The sequence below is a fragment of the Palaemon carinicauda genome, chromosome 44 (genome assembly GCF_036898095.1).
Source record: "Palaemon carinicauda isolate YSFRI2023 chromosome 44, ASM3689809v2, whole genome shotgun sequence".
Lineage (NCBI taxonomy): Eukaryota > Metazoa > Arthropoda > Malacostraca > Decapoda > Palaemonidae > Palaemon > Palaemon carinicauda.
In genome coordinates, this window is record NC_090768.1 from 50,822,636 (window position 1) to 50,849,443 (window position 26,808).

The following is a 26,808-nucleotide window of genomic DNA, read 5'->3' on the forward strand; positions in this document are numbered from 1 at the left end:
GGCGGTGTATATTAGGACCGAGTACCCTGCTTCTCATAAGTCCTGCTATCAATGTGGATGTCATGAGATTCAGGTAATAAAAGTTTGTGGCAGGCATAACAACTTTTATTTGTGTTTGATCTACTGGAATCCAGACATGGATGATTCTATCTTCGATTGTCTTCTTACCATTATGGCTAAGATACAAGAAGATGATAGAAAGGCTTCTTTTGTCTTTGTTGGTGATTTTAATGCTCACCATAGGGAGTGGTCTAAGTTCTATCTCTCCTACCGATCGCCATGGCTTAAGAGCTTTAGACTTTGCCTCTGAATCAGGGTGTGAGCAAATCATAAATGAAGCTACTCACAGGTCTGGTAATTGCTTGGACCTCGTATACACTGACTCCCCTGGTGTTATAATTAGTAAGGTTGGTTCTCCAGTCGGGACATCTGATCATGCCTTGATTTCATTAGTAGTGAAGACTGAGCAGCCTGTCCCTGATACATGATACTATTGTAAAATTTTTATGAAATCCCAAGCAGACTGGGATGGGATTTTGCATGATCTTTTGTGCTTGAATTTGTCACAATTCTATAGTAGTGTAGATCCTGTTGTCCCTATGAATGAGAGTCTAGTCAACATAATCGATAGGCGTATCCCTTCTCGTGTGCTTAGGTACCGAGTGAAGGACAAACCGTGGTTCAATGACGATTGTAGACGTGCCTATTTGGAGAAGCAGGTGGCCTATCATCTTTGGAAGGGTAACAGATCAGATTTGACCTAGAACACCTATACTCAGCTTCGAGCTTTTGCTCAGAGAGTTAATGCCTTAACTGAAAAGGAGTACAATTTAACCATAAAAGAAACCTTTTCTGGTACAACTCAGGAACATAAATGGTCGTCTACCCTTAAATCTGCACTCTTTGGTGTAGATGCAACAGTTCCTCCTTTACTTAAACCAGATTGCTCAGTCATTCACTGTCCAAAGGAAAAGGCAACCCTTTTGGCTGATGTTTTTGACAGTAAACAGAGTAATGAAAAACTTGGAACTTCCTCATTCCTGTTTTCCTGAGGATAAACTAACTAGTTTAGCTTTTCGATCTCGTGAGATTAAAGCTCTGTTGATGGACCTTGATGCTTATGGAGGTGTAGACCCAAATGATATTTTTCCTTTGTTTTTTATAGACAGCAGATTTCTTAGCTCCAAAGTTATCTGTTATTTTGCACAAGTTAGCAAGAAGAGGAGCTTTTAGCACTTGTTGGAGAATTGGTAATGTTACTCTTCTATGTAAATGTGTTTGTGGTAGCTCAAGTATCACTGATTACCGCCCAATTTCCATAACTCCCATATTATCAAAAGTTTTTGAACGTCTTCTGGCAAAACGTCTTTATAGGTTTACTGAAGGTAATCATCTATTCCCTAGTTTGCAATTTGGTTTTCGTAAAGGCCTTGGAGCATGTGATGCCCTTCTTACAATCTCCAATGCTGTACAGAAATCCCTTGATTGTGGTCGGGAAGTTTGTATGATTGGCCTTGATTTTAGTTCTGCCTTTGACCGTGTTAATCATGAGGCCCTTGTTTTCAAACTGAAACAGTTGGGAGTGGTTGGGTCGTTTCTTAGCATTATTATTTATTTTTTAAGTAATAGATCTCAAAGAGTTGTTGTTGATGGGCACCATAGTGAGTATAGGAATGTGATATCCGGTGTTTACAGGGTAGTGTTCTTGGCCTATTACTTTTCATACTATATACACATGACATGTGGTTTGGCCTAGAAAACAAGCTTGTTGCATATGCCGATGATGCTACTCTTTGCATCAATTCCATCCCCTGAATGTAGATCTGGGGTTGGTGAATCCCTTAATAGAGATTTAGCTAAAATTAGTGCATGGTGCAAATTATGAGGTATGAAGTTGAATCCTAATAAAACTCAAAGTATGATTGTGAGTAGGTCAAGGATGGTGACTCCTCAACATCCGGATCTCAGTATTGATAATGTTTCTTTAAATTTGTATGACTCGTTTAAAATTTTAGGTGTGATTCTTGACAGCAAATTTACTTTTGAGAAACACAGGACTGTCTTCTTCAATTGCACAAAAAATTGGCTTATTGAGAAAGTCTTACAAGATTTTCGTTGATCAATCTATTCTGAAGAAGTGTTTTCATTCTACCTTGTTTTGAGTGTTGTTCTCCTGTCTGGTCTTCAGCTGCTGATTCTCACCTTAATTTGTTGGACAGAAACTTACGTTCTATAAAATTTCTTATTCCTGATCTAGATATTAATCTTTGGCACCGTCGTTCAATTAGTTCATTATGCATGTTGCATAAGATTTTTCATAACTCTGACCATCCTTTACATTCAGATCTCCGTGGACAATTCTATCCTGTTCGTAATACTAGGCAGGCAGTTAATTCTAATAGCCAGCCCTTCTCCAACATGAGGCTCAATACTACACAGTATTCTAGATGTTTTATTCTAGCTGTTACCAAGTTGTGGAATGATCTTCCTAATCGGGTAGTTGAATCAGTAGAACTTCAAAAGTTCAAAGTTGGAGCAAATGTTTTTATGTTGACCAGGCTGACATGAGTCTTTTTATAGTTTATACAGTGATACCTCGGTACTCGACCATAATCCGTTCGAGATCCGTGTTCGACCTCCGATTTGTTCGAGTACCGAATTTTTTTTCCCCATAAGAAATAATGGTATATATTCTATTCCGTTCCCAAGCACTCGAACAGGCCCAAAATATTAATAAAACGTGTACCTAAACAACAATAATTATCTAAATGTGTATGAAATTGGTCAGAAAATCCTATAAAACAATTTTAAACCATTTACTGTACTAAAATAAAACAATTTTAAACCATTTTCTGTACTGTAGTGAACATACCTTTGAGCAGCGGTTCGATGGCATACAGGGATGGATGTGGAGAGGAAGGAAGGGGGAGGTTACTGCTTGGAAGGAGAGTCCCCTTCCATGATGTGGCGGGGTAGTTCTCCTTCAGGAGTTGTTTCTCTCTCCAATGAAAGGGTGGGCAGATCTATTTCAGGGGTTTCTTCTCTTCTTTGTCTCTTCTTTGGAGGAGAAACAGGCTTTGATGTAGCAGCTTTCTTTTCTTTTGTGAAAAACTGGTCTATTGTTAATTGTTTCTTCCTCCTCTGCAGTATTCTTCGAAAATGATACATGACACTATCATTAAACATATGCACTGCCCGGTTTGCTACTGCAATTTCTGGGTGGTATTTTTCAGCAAAAGCCTGCACATCTGCCCACTTGGAACAAATTTCATTGATGAGAGAACTTGGAACATCCTCCCTTACCTCATCCTCTTCTGAAGATTCCTGCTCCACAATCAGATCCTGCTGCTGTTGTTGTTGCAACAATTCCTCCACAGTCAACTCGGTAGAATGGCTTTCTACAAGCTCATCAATATCATCCTTGTCGACCTCAAGCCCCAAACTCCTGCCCATGACAACAATTTCCTCAACGACATCAGTGTCATCAGAAATTACAGGGGTAGCAGTGCTTGGACCCGCCTCTGGTTGGAAACCTTCAAACTCCCTCTCTGTGACACATGATGGCCACAGCTTACGCCAGGCAGAGTTCAATGTCCTATAGGTCACACCTCGCCAAGCTTGGTCAATCATGTTAACAGAGTTGAGGATGCTGAAGTGTTCCTTCCAGAATTCCTTTAGGGTCAACTTCGTGTCACTGGTCACTTCAAAACACTTTCTGAAAAGGGCCTTGGTATAGAGTTTTTTGAAGTTTGAAATGACCTGTTGGTCCATGGGCTGGAGTATGGGAGTAGTATTGGGGGGCAAGAATTTGATTTTGATAAAGCTGTATTCTTCTTTCAAGTCATCCTCGAGACCTGGAGGATGTGCAGGAGCATTGTCCATAACCAGAAGACATTTCATTGGCAAGCTCTTTTCAATGAGGTAAGCCTTAACCTGGGGGGCAAACACTTCGTTTATCCACTCAGTAAAGAATTGTCTTGTGACCCAAGATTTAGTGTTCGAGCGCCACATAACTGGTAGTGCACTTTTACAAATATTATTTCGTTTGAACACCCGGGGGTTGTCCGAGTGGTACACTAACAAGGGTTTGATCTTGCAATCGCCACTTGCATTTGCACACAGCAACAATGTTAGCCTATCTTTCATTGGCTTGTGACCTGGCATCTTCGTCTCGTCCTTGGTAATGTACGTATTGGCTGGCATTTTCTTCCAAAATAACCCAGTCTCATCACAATTAAAGACTTGTTGTGCGATCAAATTTTGTTCATTTATGTACCGATCGAATTCCCCCACGTATTTATCGGCTGCAATTTGATCCGAACTAGCTGCCTCCCCATGCCTAGTAACACGATGAATACCTGTTCTATTACGAAACTTTTCAAACCAACCCCTGCTCGCTTTAAATGTAAATGAATCACTTTCACTGGTACTCGGACTTTTCTTCACTAATTCTTCATAGATATGCAACGCTTTTTCACAAATGAACGCTTCACTAACACTTTCCCCGGCCAACTGTTTTTCTTTAATAAATATTAAAAGCAACTTTTCCATCTCCTCAATCACTTGTGGCCTTTGCTTAGTTACCGCCGTAACTCCCGTTGCAACATTCGCCTTCTTAATCATTTCTTTATGCTTTAAAAACGTAGAAATGGTCGACTTCGCCATTCCGTATTCTACCGCTAAATCGGACACTCGTACACCATTCTCATATTTCGCTATAATTTCCTTCTTCAACTCGATCGTTGTTCGCACTGTTTTCCTCTTCTCCTTCCCCTTAACACTCATTACTTTCTTGGGACTCATTATGAAAGCTAAAAAAGCAATTAAAAGCACTGAAAATCACTAAATCACAACGAATGCTGATCGCGCGTTGTCTGAGTGACGCTCTCGAGAGAACTGATGCTTCCCGAACAAGCGAGAGTGGCCGAGATGGCGCGATCATCACAAAGCCCATGCGGTCGTCACGTGTTCGGCTGGTCGAGTACCGAATTTTTGGTCGAGCACCGCAGCAAAAATTTCTCGAAAATTTTGGTCGAACTCCGAATTGTTCGAGTATAGAGTCGTTCGACTACCGAGGTATCACTGTATATGTATCTGTTTTTGACGTTAATAGTTTATATAGGACATATCTGTTTTGAAGTCACTGTTTTTGGAATGATTTATTGTTAATTATTTTCATCATTTATTTATTTCCTTATTTCCTTTCCTCACTGGGCTATTTTTCCCTATTGGAGCCCTTGGGCATATAGCATCTTGCTTTTCCAACTAGGGTTGTAGCTTGGCAAGTAATAATAATAATCTCGATGAGTATACTTTACATCCATCCATATACCAAAGGCACTTCCCCCAATTTTGGGGGGTAGCCGACATCAACAAGAACAAAACAAAAAAGGGGACCTCTACTCTCTATGTTGTCAGTCAAACATGGTAGTCCATCTCGTGTAGTTTTGCATAAAATTATCTCTGCTTATATTGTCATTGTAACTCCTACCACGTGCTAAAAAATAAAAAATTTAAACTAGGTTTGATGGTAAACTATCACATATAGAATATGTGTATTGGGGAAGATTGGCATTTAGTCTATTCATCAGTGTGTTACACTTACCACGGTTTTGCAACTAATACACATTTTAAGTAATTTTTGTCAAACTTTTGCTCAAAGGAGATTATTCTCTTGAATGACAGTGAGTCAGTGTTTTCTACTATAAAGTCATTGTAATTCTTAGCAGTTGCAGGGATTTTAGTTAAGCATAGCACAAAAGTTTTTATAGGTTTATCTGTTGCATTCAAGGTTTTGTCTAGTGTAATTAGTCATTAATTTGGTATTTCTTTTTTTGTGCTAGAGGTCATAGGTTTGTTGCACCCTCCTCAGTCATATGTATGTTTATTAGCTACACTTATTTGTACTTACCTTGTTACAAGTCCTCCTACATGGTTGAAGGTAGTTCAGTCAGATTTTGTCATGGTAAACCATCATGCAGAAGTGTTCATACTGTGGTAAATTGTGGTTCCAAATTCCTAAGGTTTTGTACTTTTCAACTTTGCCATACCTTTAGAACCAGAGTAAAACAGTACTGTATATGATAGAAAATTAAAATGTGATATGTAAACTATTAATGAAAACCATTCAGTTGATGATTAGGTGAATAATTTTGACTGAACTTAATATTAAAAATACTGTCTTTTGGGAATTTGTTAATTCACTGACCAATCACATCAGGGTAAAGATAATCCTGATGGTGGTGTCATCTTCAACATGTTATCAATTGTAAGGTTTTCTAACATTGGTAGAGTGGATGAAAGTCAACACTTCCATTTGTGACTTACACCAACAAAGGGCCCTGATTCACAGATCCTTGACAAGTTAGCAGTAGATGCATTCTTGGGAAGTCCAACAATGTGGTAGAGCAGTTTACAAGTCTTATCCAAGTAGGAGTACTGTTTGAGCAGACAAGCTTAGTTGACAGGGACACATTGTAAGGGTCAAATTTGATCCCTACATCATTGCTTGGCTAAATTCACAAATTTTAAGTAATTTGTATTTTTCCTAAGAGTATCTACCTCGAACTACTTTCTTAGAAGTATCTGGGATCTCCTCCCAACCGACCAGAATTTTGTGTAGTTTACCCCACTCCCGTCTTCTATGCGGGGTAACCTCTGGCGGAGTGATACGCGCCCAGAGACGACCCGGGGTCAGAGAGTATGCTTGCTCAGGTCTCAATCTCCAGTAAGTTTCTGGTCGCATCGTGGATAACATCCCGACGCTGTCTCTTACCCAGTGCGACCCTTTGTGTCCCGGACCCCCTTTGTGTCACATGCGGTTCCCACGTGGTCCCTTTGTGCTCTTCCTTATCCTTTTCCCTCTGTGTTCCTGTGTCTCACGGTGCCTTACTAGTGCGTTACGGAGCATCCCCGTCGTTGCCCTGGGCCTATGGCTGGTAAATCGTGTGGCGCCTTCCTCTCTAAACCTGAAGTTGACCCGCACTCCTTGTGTTCTTCGTGTAGGGGCAGTGTGTGTTCCCCTACAGCCACGTGCCCGGAGTGCGAGTCCTGGAACAAGGTGCAGTGGGTGCGTTACGGCACCAAGAAAAAGGAGTCCTCTAGGATATCGTCTAGGAAACCGAGTGTCGCTTCGCCCGGCGTTTCTTCGGACAGTCTCTCTCTGCCGCCTTCCCCTACCCAGTGTAGGGGACGAGGTAAGTCAGTAGCGGGGAAGAGGCCTGTGGCCCTTCCCCAGGAGTCTGATTTACCTGATAGTGGGATTGTGTCATCGATCCAGGCAAGCAGGGCCCGTCTCGTCGGACGATCCTATGTGGGGTAAAACTGCTGCAGCCTCTTCTTCCGCCTCTTGGGCATGTATTTCAGGTGCGTCAGCAGCCGAGGGTGCCGCCGAGAAGGAAGACTCACCGCCATCAGACCCCCTCGCGTGGGCTCCTCCGAAGACGCCCTTCAGATCACCCTTGAGGATGGAAGAGGAGTTCGAGACCTGGTTCCCCAGCGAGGAACTCCCCCGCTCCCCTCCAGCGCCTTCAGCTACGTTCCCGTCCGTCTTCCTGGAGCCTTCGTTGCCGACCGAACACTGTGTGGACCCACCAGCAACGCGGCGCGACTCAGGCCTTTCAGTGAGGTCCTACAGGTCTTCGGGCCCCTTGGTCGAGGCCTACTCGGTTCCCCAGCGAGGAACTCCCCCGCTCCCCTCCAGCGCCTTCAGCTACGTTCCCGTCCGTCTTCCTGGAGCCTTCGTTGCCGACCGAACACTGTGTGGACCCACCAGCAACGCGGCGCGACTCAGGCCTTTCAGTGAGGTCCTACAGGTCTTCGGGCCCCTTGGTCGAGGCCTACTCGGAAGATGGAGCCCCAAAGGACCATAGGAGACGGCGAGATAGGTCCCGCAGGAGGCGGTCTCGCTCACGATCCCGTTCCAGATCCCGCCACGTGGGTAGGCGCTCTAGATCCCCCAGGAGGAAGTATAGGAGAAGCAACTCGCCGGAGGAAGAATAGGTGCAGGTCGTCATTCCACATAGCCAACTTCTGGAGGCATCAGCAGTCCCGAGCACCTCGGGATGGCTCCCTAGGGCCTGCTCGCCAGTGAGATATGTCACCAGCAGCAGATATGATCGACAGAGGGAGTCGTCTCTTCAGGCCCCAAGGGACAGGCATAAGTCCGCGAAGGTTCAGACTCCATCCGCCCAGCGGAGAGAGTCGCCCCTTCAGTCTGGCAGCCTTGTCCCCGCCTCAAAATCAACGACGAGTCATCCGGAACGAGAGAGATTCCTTCCCTCTGCGGGCCTCTGGAAGAAGAGAGAAGTCCAGGACAGAGGCCTGCATCCCTGCAGCGATGCCCGTCCTACACCCTGAACCACCGAGACTGGACCACTCCAGGAAGATGCCTCTTCCCCGTCGGAGGTCCTCCGTCACGAGCATTGGAGCGTCCAATGGAGAATGTAGATGACGGTGTAGAAGGTTCGGCAGCGGAAGATTAGGCATATAGGAGGGTGATAGGCCGCATTAGGTGTCACCACAGGCTTGACGAACCTGAGCCCTCCATTGACGAAGTCTGGCTCTCGAGCCTCAGCAGGCTGGTGGATGCACCTGTGCAACAGAGGCCCTCACTAGCCCTTCCTTTGGCTAGGGATGTTAGGCTAGATATGGCGCATTTTGACAGGATCGTGGCCAACCACGCGGAAGCTCCCAAGAGCCAAAGTGCCTCCAAACTTCTCCAGGGCCTGGAGACCCAGAGCCGATTCTACCTTCCCGAAGGACACCGCTTGGGTCGCTGTACGGTGGAGCCAGCTGTCGCCATCCTGGGACAAGGAGCAGCAGAGGAGAGGGCTACCACTGCCCCAGTTTGTTTATCCCCTTCGGAAACGTCCATGATGGAGGAGCTGGCCAAGGACCTGGTACCCGTATCATCCTGGCTAGATTGGTGGGGTTTCAGTCCTTGCAGTCCCGGAGAACCAGGCCTTGCTGAAGGAGCTGATTAGCTCGGGAGGTAAGGCCCTAAAGTTCCTCTCCTACCAGTCCATCGCTCAGGCTGCCAATTGGATACTGTGGAAGAGGGACACTGTGCTCAACAAGCTCTTCAGGAGGCTCCCGACAGAGAAGCGAGGTCCCTGAGGAGCCTGCCCCTGTGAGACGACTCAGTTTTCCCCCTGAAGGCGGTGGAGGAGACGGTAGAGAGGATCAGGAAGTAACAGGATGCGGGAGACCCCAGACCCCCTCCACTGAGAAGACCTGCCCAAAGAAGGACACCCTCCGATATCTCTCTCCCTCCTCGCGCCTCACCTAGCCAGCCCAGGAGAGACGCCCTTACTACGACCTGGCATCAGCCTTCGCAGCCCCCCTGTAGAGGAACGCCTGCTGCGCAGTCAGCCTTCAGGCCTTCCTATTCGGCCGCCAGAAGAGGTCGTTCAGGCCGAGCCTCTCGAAGGAGATAGGGAGAGAGGCCCCCTACTCCTGCCGAAGCCTCAGGTGGGGGGATGCCTCAAACGTTCTTGGCAAGGATGGCGAGACCACGGAGCAGATCCGAGGACCGTAACAGTTCTGAAAGAAGGGTACCAGATCTGCAGGCGGAATAGTTGGCACCCAAAGACCCCTTGAGAAGGACGGCCCTGCAAGAATAGGTCTCTGCAATGCTGGCGAAAGGGGCAATAAAACCAGTCAAGAACCCGGGTCCAGGGTTCTACAGCAGACTCCTCCTGGTGGAGAAAACGACAGGGGGCTGGAGACTTGTCATAAACCTCTCAGCCCTCAACAGATTCGTGTGCAAGACCGACTTCAAGATGGACACTCCGAAGTCGGTCCTAGCGGCCTTGAGGGAGGAAGACTTCATGATGTCCATAGACCTCAAGGACTTTTAGTGCCAAATCCCTGTTCACCCCTCCAGCAGGAAGTACCTACGGGTAAAATGGGGTACCCAAACGTTGCAGTTCAAGACCCTCTGCTTCGGTCTGTCCACAGCCCCTCAGGTCTTCACGAGGGTCTTCGTAACAGTCTCAGCCTGGGCACACGAACAGGGTATCCGCCTGATTCGGTACCTGGATGACTGGTTGTTGCTTTCAGCCTCAGGGGAAGTACTGAGAGCGCAAGGCGCGAAGCTCCTGCAGTTCTGAAACGTCCTGGGTATCATCATCAACCTGGAGAAGTCCCAACTGATAACCCTCCACCAGGATGAAATACCTCGGAAAGGTCCTGGACTCCCGGTTGGCGAGAGCCTTCCCTTCCGCGGAGAGACTGGACAACTTTGACCAGATCCTCCGTCCCTTCCTGTCGGACCAGCCTAGGAGAGCCAAGGACTGGCAGAGACTGATAGGCCACCTCGTGTCGTTAGAGAAGCTAGTCCCACAGGGGAGACTCAAACTCAGGGGAGTACAATGGAACCTGAAGGAGACCTGGAACCAGAGAGACTCCCCACACAAGGTGATCCCAATGTCCCCGGAGACGAAGGAAGTCCTAGAGTGGTGGCACGACAGATCGAACACCCTCAAGGGGATGCCCTTCGCAGCAGACCCTCCGGAGATGCTCCTGTTCATGTACGCATCCAAGGAGGGTTGGGGTGCTCATCTCCTCGACAGCACAGCAAGAGGAAGGTGGTTACCTGAAGAGAAGAACCTGCTAGAAATGATGGCAGTGCAAAGAGCGTGCCTAGAGTTCGTCCATCGGCTCCGGGGAAACACCGTGGCACTGATGTGCGACAACGCCACGGTGGTGGCCTACATAAAGAAGAAAGGAGCACTGAAATCAAAGGAGCTGTGCGACCTCACATTGGAGTTTCTGGAATGGGCCGAAATAGAGCAGATCAAGATCTCGGCCAGATTCATCCTAGGGAAGAGAAACGTCCTGGCCGACGGCCTCAGCAGAATGGGTCAAGTGGTAGGGTCCGAGTGGGGCTCGCCAGTGATAGACCTCTTCGCCATGAGACTGAATGCACAGCTCCCCATGTTTTGTTCCCCTGTGCCAGATCCGGGGGCGGCGTTCGAGGACGCCTTACAACACCCTTGGGACAATCTCGACGTTTACGCCTTCCCTCCCTTCAGGATGCTCAGGCAAGTCCTCAACAGGGTGAGGCGAGCGGACAACCTGTGGATGACTTTGGTAGCGCCCTAGTGGCCGGAGAGAGTGGTTCGCGGATCTAAAGGATCTGGCGCGCCTTCCTCCTTGGCCCCTTCCGGACAGACCAGACCTTCTCTGGCAACCGCACTTTCAAAGGTTCCACGGAAACCCTCGGTCCCTCTGCCTTCACGCGTGGAGGTTATTGAGCGTCTCCTGAGGAAGGAAGGGTATTCGGCGAAGATGGCAGCAAGGATGTCAGGGTACCTGAGACGTTCGTCAGCCACAGTATACCAGGCAAAATGGGCTACCTTCACTAAGTGATGCGTCTCGAAGAACATCAAGCCGTTGCAGGTCAAATTTGATCCCTACATCATTGCTTGGCAAAAATGCCTCTTTCTCTTTGCTGTTCACCATTGCCAGACCTGTTCACCATTCAGTTAAACAACGAAATTTCCAGTATTTTGCTCTGCATTCCTAGATAATTGATCAACAGCATTCAAGAACACCTTCCAACATCCCTGGAAATTCTAGACACCAATGCCTATCTGTCCACTTGCCTGTATTGCCAATTACTCGAGTCCGTGACTTTTAAAGTTTGACATGACCCTAATTGCTCCCAACCAGCTGCAAGCCATATGATATCTGGATCAGCTGTTTTTTTTATCTTCATTTGTCGGGGAGCCCCTCAATCTTTGCGAAGACGACACCTTTCCAACTAGGACTTAGGCCTGGACTACTGTATTTGTGAGAATTAACAAGATTCTTGAGTAGCAGGTGAGTCTTGCTCTCCTAATGAGCTCAAGCTGCATGAAATGTATTACGAGGCCTTAGGTCTCTTGATTGATAAATGAGCTCTACTAACTTGGCCATGGCAAATAAAGTTGGAAATGGCAAAAGTTATCCATTGCGTAATCTCAAGAGTTTGTGGCCAGGTTCTTACCCTGCCGTTCATGACATCATCTGTCTTCAGCTCTTTCTACCAGAGGCAACTCGTGGGAACCAGGATGGCTCCCTGTCCTGGTAGGACACCACAACTCTTCCTACAGCAATGGAAGGAATAATAAAAAGGTCCTAGAACACTGCTGTTCTTTCTAGTTTTGTGGGACAATCAGACATGCTTTTCCCATAAGCAAGGAGTAAGATGGACCATCATAGATTTGAGCGCACAAAGTCAGGCATTCAGATGTAGCCCAGGACTCAGGGAGAACCTGTCAGTTGAATAGGTCTTGGAAATAAGCTTGAAGGAGTTCTACCACTCATGATGTGCAAGCCCTTCCCCCATTCCAATTGATGTTGGCATCATGACACTGACTCCCGGCATCTCAGTCGAGAGATTGGGTGCAGAGGGCATGATCTTCTCTTCATTCAAATTGGCTTTCATGGAGGCCACCTCTATGGCCAGCCTAGAAGCAACAACCTGGTTGAACTTGGACCATTGGTCCCACACAGTATTGTGTTTTGCTTCTCAGAACCTGCGTGATCCCAAGAAGAAGGGAAAGTATCCAGACTTTGTGTTATTCATTTAGAGCCAAAGTGGTCACCTTCATGTCATACCCGTCCACCAAATGAATACTCAAATGCAAAAACGTGGTGGTCTTAAAGCTAGGTAAGAGGTTGTGCATAGAAGACATTACACATTTACCGCAGAGCTCAAAGGCAGCTTGTTTTCAGAAAAATGTGATGAGCACCCCTGTAGAGGTGCACGCTCCATTTAGGGTGGATGCAATGAGGGCGCAAGAGTTCCTGAGCGTGATTGGGGTGTGTGATGTGGTGAGCGCAGGGGCGAACGTGCATAGAAGAGGCCAATGGGTGCACCTCTGTAAGAGAGTGCGATTGGCACATAAGGGTTGGTGAGCTCTGACCAAGATGTGGAAGCTTATCTTCTAGAGTATGCTCTTGAGGTTTTGTATTGTTTTCCGCGGCATTAAATGAGGTGGTTTCTTTTCCTTCCTATTGATGTTGTCTCTGCATGGTGCATCTTCTCTCTTTTTCTCTGCTGGGTGCGTAGTGAACAGCAAATCCGAAACAGATGGAGAAGTTGAATAACTTACACTATTTGGGAAAGAAGAGTGAGGTCGTTTCCTCTTTGAATTCATTGTCATCTGTCTTTCCATGGACTACCCCTGGTACTACAAAGAGGGGATCCACATCAGGAATTTCTTCCACTGTTGCTCTAAGTGGGGAAGTTCCCTTTCTGGTACCAAGGTCTTGTATCAATATATGCATTGAAGAGAATCCTTCTAGGCCTAAGGAAAGCCAGAGCATCTTTATGATAATTTTCTTAGTGTTCTTAGCAATTTTAGGCAGCTCACTAAGAGGAGAAGAACGAGAGTTCACTGCCTCTCCTGTGGAAGCCGCTACCTCCGTTTCTTTTGTAGCTTGCCCAAGTGTAATGTCACAGTCATTGTCTTTGTCAATGGCCCGGAGAAGGGCCAGAAGTTAGGTTACCTGAAGAAGAAAGAAGAGTGCCTACAGACTTCCTCGCTTTCGAGGATGATTAAAACTGCGGTATCAGCCAATTTCTGCACGCTTTGCAAGGGGAGGACTAAAATCAGTCATGCCTCCTGCAAGAGGCGCACGAAGAATGGAGATCCACGTGATTCCTACTTGTGAAGATGCCGCACTTCCATCCAACCACTTTAGGCCAGGACCGCATGTCCAGTTGTGGTCTCTCCATCACACCTCTGCAGCTGAAGTAAAAAAATTACCACAATAAGATTAGAGTCAAGTTACAGCTAAGCTGAAATCATAGAGTCACAGTTAAGCTTTAATCCACTCTAAGTATGTGGGTTTGTATCCATGTTGGAACAACTAAATATTTACAGTATATTAAAACCCCTTAAATTGATAATTTAATGAACTAAGATATCAGTACCCTCCCCCTTTGTTTCTACTGGCTACTCTATAAATTTTGGTAACAGTTTAGGAAGGCCTTGCCTAGGCTATATGTGATTTGCTTAAACTACCTTGTGGAAATATACCAGCTTAGTATAACTTTGTTGACTTATATAGACAGGGTCTTTCTTTCTTTTGTTTAGCCAAGGTAACTAAAGGGTACTGTCCAATGGGATGGTTACCAACTTACTGGGTATTCTTGTCATAGCATTTGCATAATATTAAAACTTGAGTAAAAAATATCAAGATAAAATAGCATTGCTTGTCAGGGAAAACACCATTCATAGCTTAGGCAACTAATGACATCATAATGAAAAGTCTTTCAATGATGGTTAATTAAAGGTTGTCTCCTGATGATAGTTTCAAGCCAGAGAAGACACTTGTCAACTTCCTGATTAGGTAATTCATGATCCCTCTTGGCTAACACTAAAATGTTCTTGGCTATATACAGTAGCGTTAAAATATTCTGGGCTGTGTAGCGGAAGTAAAATTAGATTTGTACATTTTAAAGGAATGTGGATTTTGTAGTTGATAAAACTTTATTTCCAAACTATTTTATAAATGCATGCATTTCCGTTTGAGTAATGATCCTCTCATCTTATTTTTTTTTTTTCATCTTACAGGACAAACATCTGCGAAAGTTCTTACAACAGCATATAGTAACTGATATCAAAAACTTGAATTCAAAATCCAAAAATATGAAGTTAAACAAAGAACTCCAAAACTTCATGTATGAAATGTTAAAGGCCAAACATGCAGTAGCAGCAAAGACTTCTTTGAATGTAATGCTAGAGCTTTATAACAAGAAAATATGGAATGATGCCAAGACTGTCAATATCATAACAACTGCTTGTTTCCACAAGGTTACAAAGATTATGGTTGCAGCTATAAAATTCTTTGTTGGGAAAGATGACGACGGTGAGGGTGAAGGTAACAAGAGTGACTCGGATAGTGATGACGAGGATGAACAGTCTGCATTAAAGGCTGCTGTGATGGCATATAGAGTCAACAAGAAGACTAAAAAGCGTAAACAGAAGAAAATGCAGAAAGTGAAAAATATTGTGAAAAAAAATCAAAAGGATAAAACCACCAAGATAAACATGGATTTTTCAGCTTTGCATCTAATTCATGATCCACAAGATATGGCAGAAAGACTCTACAGGAAGTTAGAGGGTATGAATGAGAGATTTGAGGTGAAACTGTTGACAATGAATTTGATTTCTCGCTTAATAGGTATTCACAAGGTGTATTTACCTAACTTTTATCCAATGCTTCAGAGATATTTATATCCTCATCAACGAGAAGTGACTAAAATAATGGTTTTTGTTGCTCAGGCTGCCCATGATGAAGTTCCCCCAGATGAATTAGAACCAGTTGTGCGTTGTCTTGCAAATAATTTTGTAACCGAGCGATATTCAAATGAAGTAATGGCAATGGGTCTTAATGCAATTAGGGAATTGTGTGCTAGGAATCCCTATGGTATGCCAGAAGACTTATTGCAAGATTTAGCACAGTACAAGACGCACAAAGATAAAGGTGTTTCTATTGCTGCAAAGTCAGTCATAATACTGTTTCGTGATAAAAACCCAATGCTTTTGAGTAGAAAAGACAGAGGAGCCCCAACTGAATTGAAAGCAGAGGAAAAACAGCAAGTGTTTGGTGGAGGTAATGCCAAGAGCTTCATTCCTGGAGCTGAAATTTTGAGCTTTAAGGTGGAAAACGAAGATAACGACAACACTGACAGTGAAGGAGAAGACTGGATTGATGTTGATCATCCTGAAATATACATGGCTGGTAGTGATGATGAAGAAGGGGATGAAGGTAAAGAAAATGAAAAGGATGAAGACAATGAAAAGACGTTAACCACAAAGGAAGCTGTCAAAGAAGTTATGAAGCTCACTGCAGAAGAAAGAGCCGAGAGAGCTTCAGACATTGTCACGAGTAGATTCCTTACTGATCAAGACTTTGCTAAGATTGCAGCGGTACAGGCAGCAAAGTATGTGGAAAAGTTCAGTCTAAACAAGAAGAATAAAAATTCAAAACGGAAGCTGGATATTATTGAAGAAAGACCGGAACAAGGTGAACTTGTTCCATTAAAGAACATTGAGATGATCTACAAGAAGAGGAAACACGATAAGGAGTCGCGTATGGGAACTGTCCTGGCAGGACGAGAGGGACGTGAAAAATTTAATCAGAGGAAAGGCAAAATGAATCCAAATGCATCAACAACAAATAAGCAGAAAAAGAAAGGTAAGAATTTCATGATGATGAAACATAAAGTAAAGGGAAAACAAAAAAAATCATTTCGCGATAAGCAGATGAAATTAAGAAAGTCCCTTCTCAAACAACAGAAATTTAAAACATGATTGTAAATAAAATTGTAAAAGAATTTTTTGGTTTTGTTGTTCCTGTACACTATTGCAAACTACTAAAATCAGGAAAGGTTGTTTAAAGAAAAATTTCAGAATGTATTACCTCAAGAGGCTAATCTGCATAGTTATAAATTAACACTAGCATACAAAACTAATTGACTTTACTGAAAAAATTTTGACTTAGAAAAAAATTAAATATTTGAGAAATAAAATTCAAAATAGTTTAAAGTACACATAATTTAATAATAAATTGTAATAATTAAAATAGAAGAACTGCCATTGGTGCAAAGTAAACAAAGACTTAAAATAATTTAAAAGGTAATATGGTAATATGGTACACAAATGTTAGGATATAAACCAAAATACACACTATAACACAAAAAAATTTTGGGTAATGGATTTTGAGCTAAGTGAAAAATCTATTTTTGGGTGAGATAGCCATGTCGTCCTGATGGAAAGTTCCTTTATGTAGCTATCTAAGGTATATTTGCTTCAGTGATACTCCCAGAGAATTAACCATAGGTCTCCAGAATTCTAACTCCTGGCGCGAGTATCCTTAATATATCTTTAAGGATATCGCATAATATCGGGACGTATTTTTTGATACGACACATAGAATTCTTCACCCCGAGTAGATTTAACTCTGAGGGGGGAAAAGTGGCGAACGAAAGGGGAGCCGTTATCAAGGTACCAGGTGGAACCCCCCCCCCCTTCCCTGCACTACTACGGCCCATCATTCCTAGTTGCATTTAAGCAGGAATAGCCGCAGATAAGAGTAGTTTCGTGTGGGTCATTTGAAGAAAGAAGGGTGGGCCAATCAGGATGACATGGATATCTCACCTAAAAATAGATTTTTCACTTTGCTCAAAATCTGTTTTTTTGACTTCGGCCATGTCGTCCTGATGGAAGCTTACCAGAGAATTAACTTGAAAGTACTATATCTGTGGGTTTGTATAAGTGCCTTTACTTTGAATGAGTTCCTTATATGGTCTCTTAGACCTTTATATATGACATTACCGTTGGATGTCATATCCACAAAGCTTGGAACTAGCTTAGGGCTTCCTGCCCCCTGCAGGGAAAGTGTTGACTTCCACTATAAGGATTCAAAGTTTGTATCTCCATAGGGACGGAAGGTAATACTAAGAAATTACCCTTCTCATACCTTGGAAATCTGTTCTCTGATTTTAAGTTGGGCCCTTCTAGAGTTTAATTAAAACTCTAGTACGCTTTATTTGTCTGTAACTGAGATAGCAGCAGTAAGACGCAAATACGTTTAGTATTTTACCTTGCAGTATGAATCTGATCCGGCATTGAAAACACATCAGGGTCCATATTTTCTCTTGTCGAAAAAATATGTTATTTCATAGAAATGATGCCACTCAATGGAGATGTGAAACCAAATCTGACTGATTTGTACAGATTTTGGAAATGCATGAACACCGTTACGCAACGTTCACTCGGCACTGATGTTATCGGTCAGATATGCACCTATATGGAACAGTGTGTTAATCATCGATGTGATTTGCACTCGAGGGTAAACGTACCCATACACCCGATGCACTGGAAAGTCCCAAAGCAGTTCACTGTTCATCGCATCTCTAGACGACGGGTTTTATAACTACCCGCCAGCACCTCAACACGTTTTATTTCATGTACTTGCTTCGTATAGTGTCTGTAAAAGATCGAGGTGATCTCCACCCAGTCTACCAAAGCCCCTGTGTTGGAAGAAGTTCCGTGAAGAAACAATTTTCTTTGGATCGTGACCTGCGGGTGAGCTGTCAGGATCCGCTCTGTAAATAAGTAGGTGAGTTTTGCTCTCAGTTGTCTTAGGGATAGATTTTGATCCTGAGGTTTCGCCTCGGAAGAGCTGTTCTTCCTTGAAGTCTGAAGTTCTACAAAGATAGACCTTAAGACACTCTACTGGGCATAGAGAGACAGATTCTCCAAGGACCCCACCTCTTGGTGGGTAGCTCGTTCTTGGTAAGAAAGGCAGGATCAGGGAAAGGGTTCAGTTCTCCTGTGTCTAGGAACTGAACATGGCCTACATCCCTGATAAGGCCACTATTTCACTAACTCTAGCCCCTGAGGCTATTGTGAACAGAAAGATGACTTTGTGTTAGCTCCTTTAGAGTACAATCCTCATTGTATAGGTTCGAAGCATAGTGCAAGACTTTGACCAACGACCATGTAATGTGCTTTGGAGGGGTTGCCAGCTTGGGTCTAGTGCATGCTTTTGGCACCTTATAGAAGGTTTCGCTTGTGAGGTCCACCTCAAAGGCGTATAGAAGAGGTCTAGTCAGGGCCGACTTACATGCAGTTATAGTAGTGGAAGTCAGGCCTTGTTCAAGTAGGTAAATGAAGAAAGAGAGACAGAAATCTGTTGAAATTTTTGTTGGTCTCCTTGTTTTCACAATGGATACCCATTTCTTCCAAGACGATTCACATTGTCTCCTGGTTGAACTTGACTTGTACTCTACAATGAAGTCAACCTTGTCCTTCGAGATCCCAAACTTTTTGTTCGCTGCTAGGTCGAAAAAATCATGAGATGTAGGTTGTTGGTTCTCGAGGATGAAGTGTAAACAGTCGACTTCTGAACCAGTTGGGATAAAACTGGGTTCGGCAGAGGAAATGGCTTCAGTTTCAATTCTAGAACTAGAGGGAACCAATTGCTTTTGGGGCCATTTGGGGGCCACTACTGCAGCTGTTCCTCTGAAGGATCTTAGCTTGTCAAGGACTTATAGCAGGAGATTGGTTGGTGGAAACAGGTAAATCCGATTCCATCTGTTCCAGTCGAGAGACATGGTGTCTATTGCTTCTGCTTGAGGGTCCTCGTAAGGGGCTATAAAACGAAGTACTTTCTTGTCGCTCGTTGCGAAGAGGTCGATCTGCAGTTCCGGGACTTTTCCGAAATAAAGGAGAATGAGTCTGCATCTAGGGACCATTCTGTCTATCGGCTTTCACCTGGATAGAGCATCTGCCGTCACATCGCGAAACCCTTGAAGGTGAACTGCTGATAAATGCCATCTCTTCCTTGCCAGGCGGAGGATGGCTAACATCACGTGATTGATGTGAGGTGATCTCGAGCCTTGTCGATTTAGACATTTTACTATCGCCTCGTTGTCCAGGACCAGTCTGATGTGGACTGCTCTGCGAGGGGATAGTCTCTTCAATGTCAGGAAGACTGCCATAGCCTCCAAGATGTTGATGTGAAAAGTTTCGAACTGGTGTGACAAATTTCCTTGCACTTTCATTTCTTGCGAATGGCCTCCCCATCCTTCCAGGGAGGCGTCCGCGTGCATCACCATTGATGTTTGTGGTGGTTGCAAGAGAATTGTTCATGCTAGGCTCTTACTTGTTGACCACGGCCTTAATAGCGTGCGCAATCGAGTCGGGGTCAACCTTTGTTGATTTCTTCAAGCGTTTGATGCGTATCTTCTCCCGACTCCTGACGCATCCTTTAGCTGTGCTTTTAGCACCGGGTCTGTCACTACGGCGAACTGGAGAGAGTCCAATACTCTTTCCTGTTGGCATCTTGAAATCCTCTTGTGTTGGATTAGTCTCTTGATAGATGCCACTATTTCTCTCCTCTTCCTTAATGGAATGGAGAGGTGGTGTGACTGCAAGTTCCAATGGATTCCTAACCATAGAAACTTCTGAGCTGGAGAAAGGCGAGACTTCTTGCGATTGATCTTGAAGCCCAGGTGTTCGAGGAACTAGATTACCTTTCCGGCTGCTTGCAGGCAAGTGGTCTTGGATGCTGCCCGCACCAGCCAATCGTCCAGGTATGCTACTACTTGTACTCCTTCGGAGCATAGTTGCTGGACGATTGTGTCCGCTAGCTTTGTGAATACCCAAAGGGCATGGCTGTGAAGACATATTTTGTCTTCTGTAGCCTGAATCCTAGGTAGGAGGAGAGGGGGCGACTGACTGGTAGGCGCCAGTAAGCATCTGCCAGGTCTATTGAGACTGTGTACACCCCTTTTTTGGTAGAATGGTCTTTATGTGTTGCAATGTAAGCATCCGGAACTTATTGTTCTCGATGAACTTGTTGAGTGGAGACAAGTCTAGATTGACTGGGTTTGTCCGAGTCTTTCTTGGGGACACAAAACAGCCTTCCCTGGAATTTGGTGGACTTCCCTTTTCCTATTACCTTTTTGTTCAAGAGTTCTGAGGTGTATTCTTCCAACCAGGGGGTAGAGTGTTGGAAGAATTCTGGAAAAGAGGGGTGGATTTTTGTTCCATTTCCAACCAAGTCCATTCGTGATTTGGCTGTGGACCCAGGGATCGAAGGTCCAATGATCCTGAAAGTGGAAAAGTCTGCCTCCTACCTGGAACCTCTCATTGTTTAGAGGTTCCTGAGGACTTGTTTTCGTGACCGTGTCCTCCTCCACCCTTTGAGGGGTTTCCGGAGGATCCTCTTTTTGGGCCCTTATCTTTGTAGGGGTGAAAGGTGGTCCAGTGCCTTTCAAAACCTGGATTAAACACAGGTGACTGGGCTACCAGCTGTTAAGGGACCATCTGAAAGGTGGTTTGCAGTTGGGCTACCATTTGACGCACCGTGGTTATGGTCACGGTCGGAAGTTGTGCAGGTCTAATGAAGATTGCCTCTTTGAGGACATGCCCCACTTTTGGAGTAGGTTCCTATTCTCCGTGGTGGCTTTGGCAATGACTTCTTGGACCACTTCCTGTGGGAAAAGGTTTTTGCCCCAGATACATGATGAAATCAGTTTTCTGGGTTCGTGTTTCACCGTTGCTGCAGCAAACACATGCTCTCTACAGGTCCTTTTTGACCTGACAAAAGCATACAAGTCCATTACAAGGGTGGGGCGTTATTTAAGGTCTGCACACATTTTCAAGCAGTTCTGATGAGACAGGGAGGTGGCAAGTCTTTCTTTCGTCTCCTGTTCCCTTCTCAAAAGATGGTCTGGCAACTTTGGAAGGTTCTCATTAAACTGCTGGCCTGCTATCTACGGATCCAACTTCGAGACGGAGAAGGTTAGATGTACCTCTTTCCAGTTCTCCTCGCTGGTGTGCAAAGCTAGAGATAATGGTTTGTATTCCTCTAGAATTGGGCAGGGTTTGCCCTCTTCGACTGCTCTTATGACACAGTCTAGGGCTTTCCCCGAAAGGGGGAAGGCTCTGGAGGAAGGAGCAATGAAGGTTGGATGCTTCTTGCTCAATGGTGAGACTTTGGAGTTGGTATATCTGGCTACTGTCAGGGTTTTGGTAAGGATGGCTTGTGCCTTGCCATGTTCGGAGACAATGACTTCCTTCGATAAAGTCTACTTGCGGGATGCAGTTTCATCTCGCAGTCTCACGTAGCAATCTGGGTATGCTGAAAAGCTGGGCCAGAAATGAAGAACTTCAAGGGGTTTGGCCCCTAACTTCTTGGAGATATAAAGCTTCCCATTCATCATGGGCATTTGCTCTGTATACCTCCAGGGGTTGGTTTCGGAGCAGTGAGGGAGTTCAGATACTCTAATGGGCTTAGCAGAGCCCCTGGAAACGCCAGGGCGTTTCCCTTCCTGTACCTCTCCCTTCATCTCTTTGAGATCTTGCTGGATTGATTGTAGGAGCGCTTCGCTCCTGCCGATCTTCATATCCAGTTGGGGAGTTGGGGCTGAAGCGGTTGACGGCATAGGTTGATATGCTGACACAGTGAACTGAGGGTCCTCAGTCACCGTCGAAACGGATCCTTCTTTCTCCGTGGGTGGTTGAACCACTTCTTTTTCAGGGTCTTCTTGCAGCAGGTCCTGTTCGGTGTCAGTGGACATCTCCGACATCCGTTCCTGGTGGATGTCCAATCCTTGCAGTGCCTGTTGATATCCGCGTCCATTGTCCGTTGGATAAAGGGAGACTGGACTTGTACCCGAGGCACAACCGTACTGGATTGAGCCTAGGGAACAGAAGGAACTTTAGAGATTCGCTAGGTAGGTAAAGTCCCGGAGAGTTCTTCTGGAAGCCTCTTACTCACCTTCGAAGGGTTTCCCTTGCTGTATCCCTTGACCTTGTGGTGTCGGGGATATCTTCTCCAAAGCCGTCAGTCAGCAAGGTCGAGCAGTTGGAGCAACCCTTCGGGTCCCAGATAAGATGCAGCAGGGGGCATGAGACCTGCACATCATATGCCCACAAAAGTCGTCACTCTTGTTGTTGCAGAACACAACTGTACCCTTTACTATTAGCTCCTCCTGTAAGGGAGAAAAAGGGTGAAATGAGTATTCAGTTGTTTATTTTATTGATATAATGCATACTTAAAAAAGGGATTTTGACGAAGGAAAAATCTATTTCTGGGAAGAGGCCTGTGACGCCCGGTGAGAAAGGTCCTTCCTTATACCTTTCCTAATATAAATCTTCCAAATATACTAGAGAAAGATAAAAGCATGGAATGCAGAGGTTACAACCCTCGCGCGAACACCTTGTAGGTGTCGTGTATTAAACAAAGGCGTGTGTAAACCACTATTCACAGGTTGTCTTCCAATTAGATAATCCCTTCATCAATGGGGAGGGCCGTGACAGGCCCTAGATAACATGGTTGAACTCCCCAACGACACCTACCACGCGCGCCCTCTAGGACATCCTTCTTTAATTGGACTTGAAGCAAGCATAGTTTTTTTTGGGCACAGTGTTTTTTCGAAGAATTTCTCGTTATTTCAACATGACTGACGTTGTTACTTCACCCTTACCAATGTTAAGTACCATAGTTTGTTTTGGCAGCTTTTGGCAGTACCGGGCATTTGTTTTATTTCCATTATGGTGGTTTTTAGTTTTGGAAGCGATTGTCCTGCCGAGATATCGGCAGCCATTTTGGGTATGTTCGCTTCGGTAAATTTTCTAGTTAATTTTGCCCATCTGGTACTCTGTCAGATAGGTTATATCACTTACGTTTTATGGCCTTTTATGTTATCATTAATTATTATTAATTTTTACTATGGTATTTATTTGCTTGCAAGTCCAATTTGGACCTACGAAGAATAGCGATTTAAGATAGCGTTTTAAAGCATAGTAACGATTTAAAGCTTAGCGATTTAGTCTGTTAATTTGTACCCTCCTGGAGGGTTCGTTTTAGACTATATCCTTGTTTTTTTGTTACGTTGTCGTCATTCTTCGTTATTACTTATATAAGGAAGGACCTTTCTCACCGGACGTCACAGGCCGCCCCAGAAATAGTAATGCTTACTATTATATTTAATAGCTTAGGATAGTAAGCTAGAAAGGAAATATTTAAGACACATATCTGTGTTTCCTCTCACAGGCAATCGCTGAGACCTCCGTCAATGTTAATATTTAAATTCCTTATAAGGGAAAATACAGAGTGGATTAACTCTCGTACGTAGAGCCGGAGCTAGTGAATATTTATACTAACTCCTCCACCTGTAAAATATTAATACTGAACGATGTTTCAAGAGTGTCCCGATAATCAAAGGATTCATCAGGGTGTTGAGGGAATACTTCAACCTCGGCATGTTATGCGGTCCCAATAATAGACTGCGAAAGAATACACAGAGTATGTTAGAAATACTTGTACTACAGTATTGTTGTATACTGTAGTTTTACCAACTACTGTATTGTTATATTCTGTAATTTTACTGGTTACTGTATTATTGTATACTGTATAGTTTTACTGGTACACTACCGGGATTAGTCTAGTGCCTGGCGGCACTAAGTGATAGAGAGAGAGAGAAAGAATGGAAAGGAGGGTTTCCTATTATTATGGTTTAGCACAATAAAGAGCAGTGTAGGAGGGCTACTGCCATCTAGTGTTTCCTTGCCAGAATGAGAATTCTAATGGAAGGGGAGGAATGCATCTGATTCTAGCTCCCATCCAGCCACAACTTTTGCCGCCAGCTGTACTGCCGGGTGCGAGGTCTGTGGATGGCAGTCCAAGAGAGGACTGAAGAATTCTCAACAGTATATTGGGTTTCCTACTGGCAGCCGTCAGGGCCGGCTCGGTCTTTCCACCCGGGGCATTCGCTTCCGGTGAAGGAAAGATATAAGGGGAGTTGGCCGAGGCCGCAACCTAACCTCCGCTAGTAGGGTCCCGGCCGGCAACTTAGTCAACCCAGCAAGCCGGGATGATTGTAGAATGCCGGCCCAAAGAATGTTGTGACGGCTAGGCCAACACTAAAAGACAGGGGGGGAGGAAAAAGGGTCTTGTAGTTTGCAGGGGAGAAAGGCGGCGGCAGGCATGCTGCCTACTTTCGGCTAAATAAACTAAGGAAGAATGGCTTCCTGTGCCGACGCCGTTGTGGTCGGCAGAGGAATAAGAATTCCCATCGGTGACATTGTCGGCTATAAGACATGTCTTATAGTCTACAAGGGAGAAAGGCGGCGGCAGGTATGCCGCCTACTTTCGGTTGTAAACTAAGGAAGCATAGCTTCCCATGCTGACAACGTCGTGGGCGGCAGAGGAATCACGATTCCCCTGTCGGCTGAAAGACAATACACCCTGAGTTACCGTCATAATTCGAAGCCGGGATGCTCGGCGGCAAAGAAGATCAGTGGTATAAAACTATCTGAGTCAAGCCGGAGTTAACTACTCGGTGGCAATGACGAAAGATAGGGTTGCCGCTTGGGATGGTGGTGTTCAGGGGGGAGAAAGGGTTTATCCTCTTTTCTCTAAAAGAGAAACGTATCGAATTGTACCCATAAATACTAGGGGATATGTATCCCCACCCGAATTAATAGCAACCAACAATACAAGAGGTTAAACAATGGGATTTACATTACTAACGTATACAGAACAGGTTAGGCTAGCCTAACTCGAGAGGGGACCGCAGCTAAGATTGATACCACCGGGGTCCTCGTCGTATACAAAAGTAACATAACATATCGGAAGAGGAAATATTATATGTATGCAATCTTCACTAGTATAATTTGCCTAACTAACTAAAAGTTTCTTTATAGCCAAATACCGGGAACGTCGCACTACTAACTAAATAAATTGAATTTATGGCGTTCGACAGCGGTCTCAAAATGGCCACCTCTGGAGTTGGCTGCGTTAGACTTAACACACTTAAATCATATAAATTCAACTGTGAGAAGGGAGCTATAAATTATACACAGGAAGGATCAAATAATCAACTTTCCAGAGGATGAAGATGCTGGAGATTGCATGATAATATTCCAATAAACAGTAACAACACCGAAAGAAATGTGGGAGTGCACTTAGCTTAAATGCTAGAGTTCAAAGAAATGATGGGTCGTAGTAGTACAGGGAGGGGGTCCACTAGGTACCTTGATAACGGCTCTCCTTTCGTTCGCCACTCTTCCCCCCTCAAAGAGTTAAATCTATTCGGGGTGAAGATTGCTATGTGTCGTATCAAGAAATGCATCCCCTGATATTATGCGATATCCTTAAAGATATATTAAGGATACTCACGCCAGGAGTTAGAATTCTGGAGACGGTTAATTCTCTGGGAGTATCACTGTAGCAAATATCCCTTAGAAAGCTACCTAAAGGAACCTTCCATCAGGACGACATGGCCGAGCCCAATAAAACTTTTACAGCATATACACACATAAACATTACGGGAAAAAACTAATGAACCTTTAAGAACCCTAAGTTAATAACTTAAGTGTGACCAGTTCTTAATATAGACTACTATTAATTAAATACTTAATAGTACAATAATTGAAACATACGAATCGGTCTGATCAGTTAACAGCATAAAACCAAAGCTAGCTACATAACAGCTGATTGTCAGTAATATAAATATTTACACTACAACCATTGCGAAAATAAAATTTTTTGGAAGTGCAGTAATTTGTATTTTTCGTAGCTACACACAAACGACTCCTTTAAAATAGGAATATGTCTTCACTGGCACTGAAATGGCCATTGAATTGTTAATAAGATACTATAGTTGTTGATATTTGGTACAAGGGGTAAGCCCTGAGAATCCACCTCATAGAATAACCACAATAGTTCTCAAGTTCAGAATTGAGAGGGATGGGTGAGGTGGGAAATTTACTTTATAAGATTCAGACTTGCATAGCAAGGAAAAATATAAATTGCTTTAAAAATGACAAATTTGGAGATACAGTAATTTGTATTTTCCCTAACCATACAAACCTTAGCTATTCACATGGGGGTATTACTTTCGGCGTAGCTGAATGACGAGCCATTAGATTTTTAACGAGGGTTAACTACCCCCTCGCTAGTTAGCGAAGGGGTAGGGGAGGGGTAACTAGCTACCCCTCCCCCCTCACACACCGGTGAACTGATTCACTTCGCCTAGAGGTAGGACTTCACGGGGGGACAGGGCTGGTGGGCAAATATGTGTAAATAGCTAAGGTTTGTATGGTTAGGAAAAATACAAATTATCTCCAAATTTGTCATTTGTTCCGTAACCGAAATACAAACCATGCTATTTACATGGGGTGACTTAACCCTTAGGTAGGGTGGTAAGTCCCAGCCTTACTGGCTTTGGCTTTGCCCGGGGACTTAGGATAAGTTCCTTGCTCCGCAAGGAACGTGGGGCCTACATAA

General features: G+C 44.5%; 1 protein-coding gene across 1 annotated transcript in view; it reads left to right on the forward strand.

Annotated features, from left to right (window-relative positions):
* Mys45A (SDA1 domain containing protein Mys45A) overlaps positions 1 to 16,336 on the forward strand; it is a 30,239-nt gene extending 13,903 nt beyond the window's left edge. Inside the window, exon 4 of the mRNA XM_068366848.1 lies at positions 14,571 to 16,336. Within this exon, the coding sequence (XP_068222949.1) occupies positions 14,571 to 16,313 (1,743 nt within the window). The 3' untranslated portion in view covers positions 16,314 to 16,336. The remainder of the gene's footprint in view (positions 1 to 14,570) is intronic.
* The last annotated feature ends 10,472 nt before the right edge of the window (positions 16,337 to 26,808 follow it).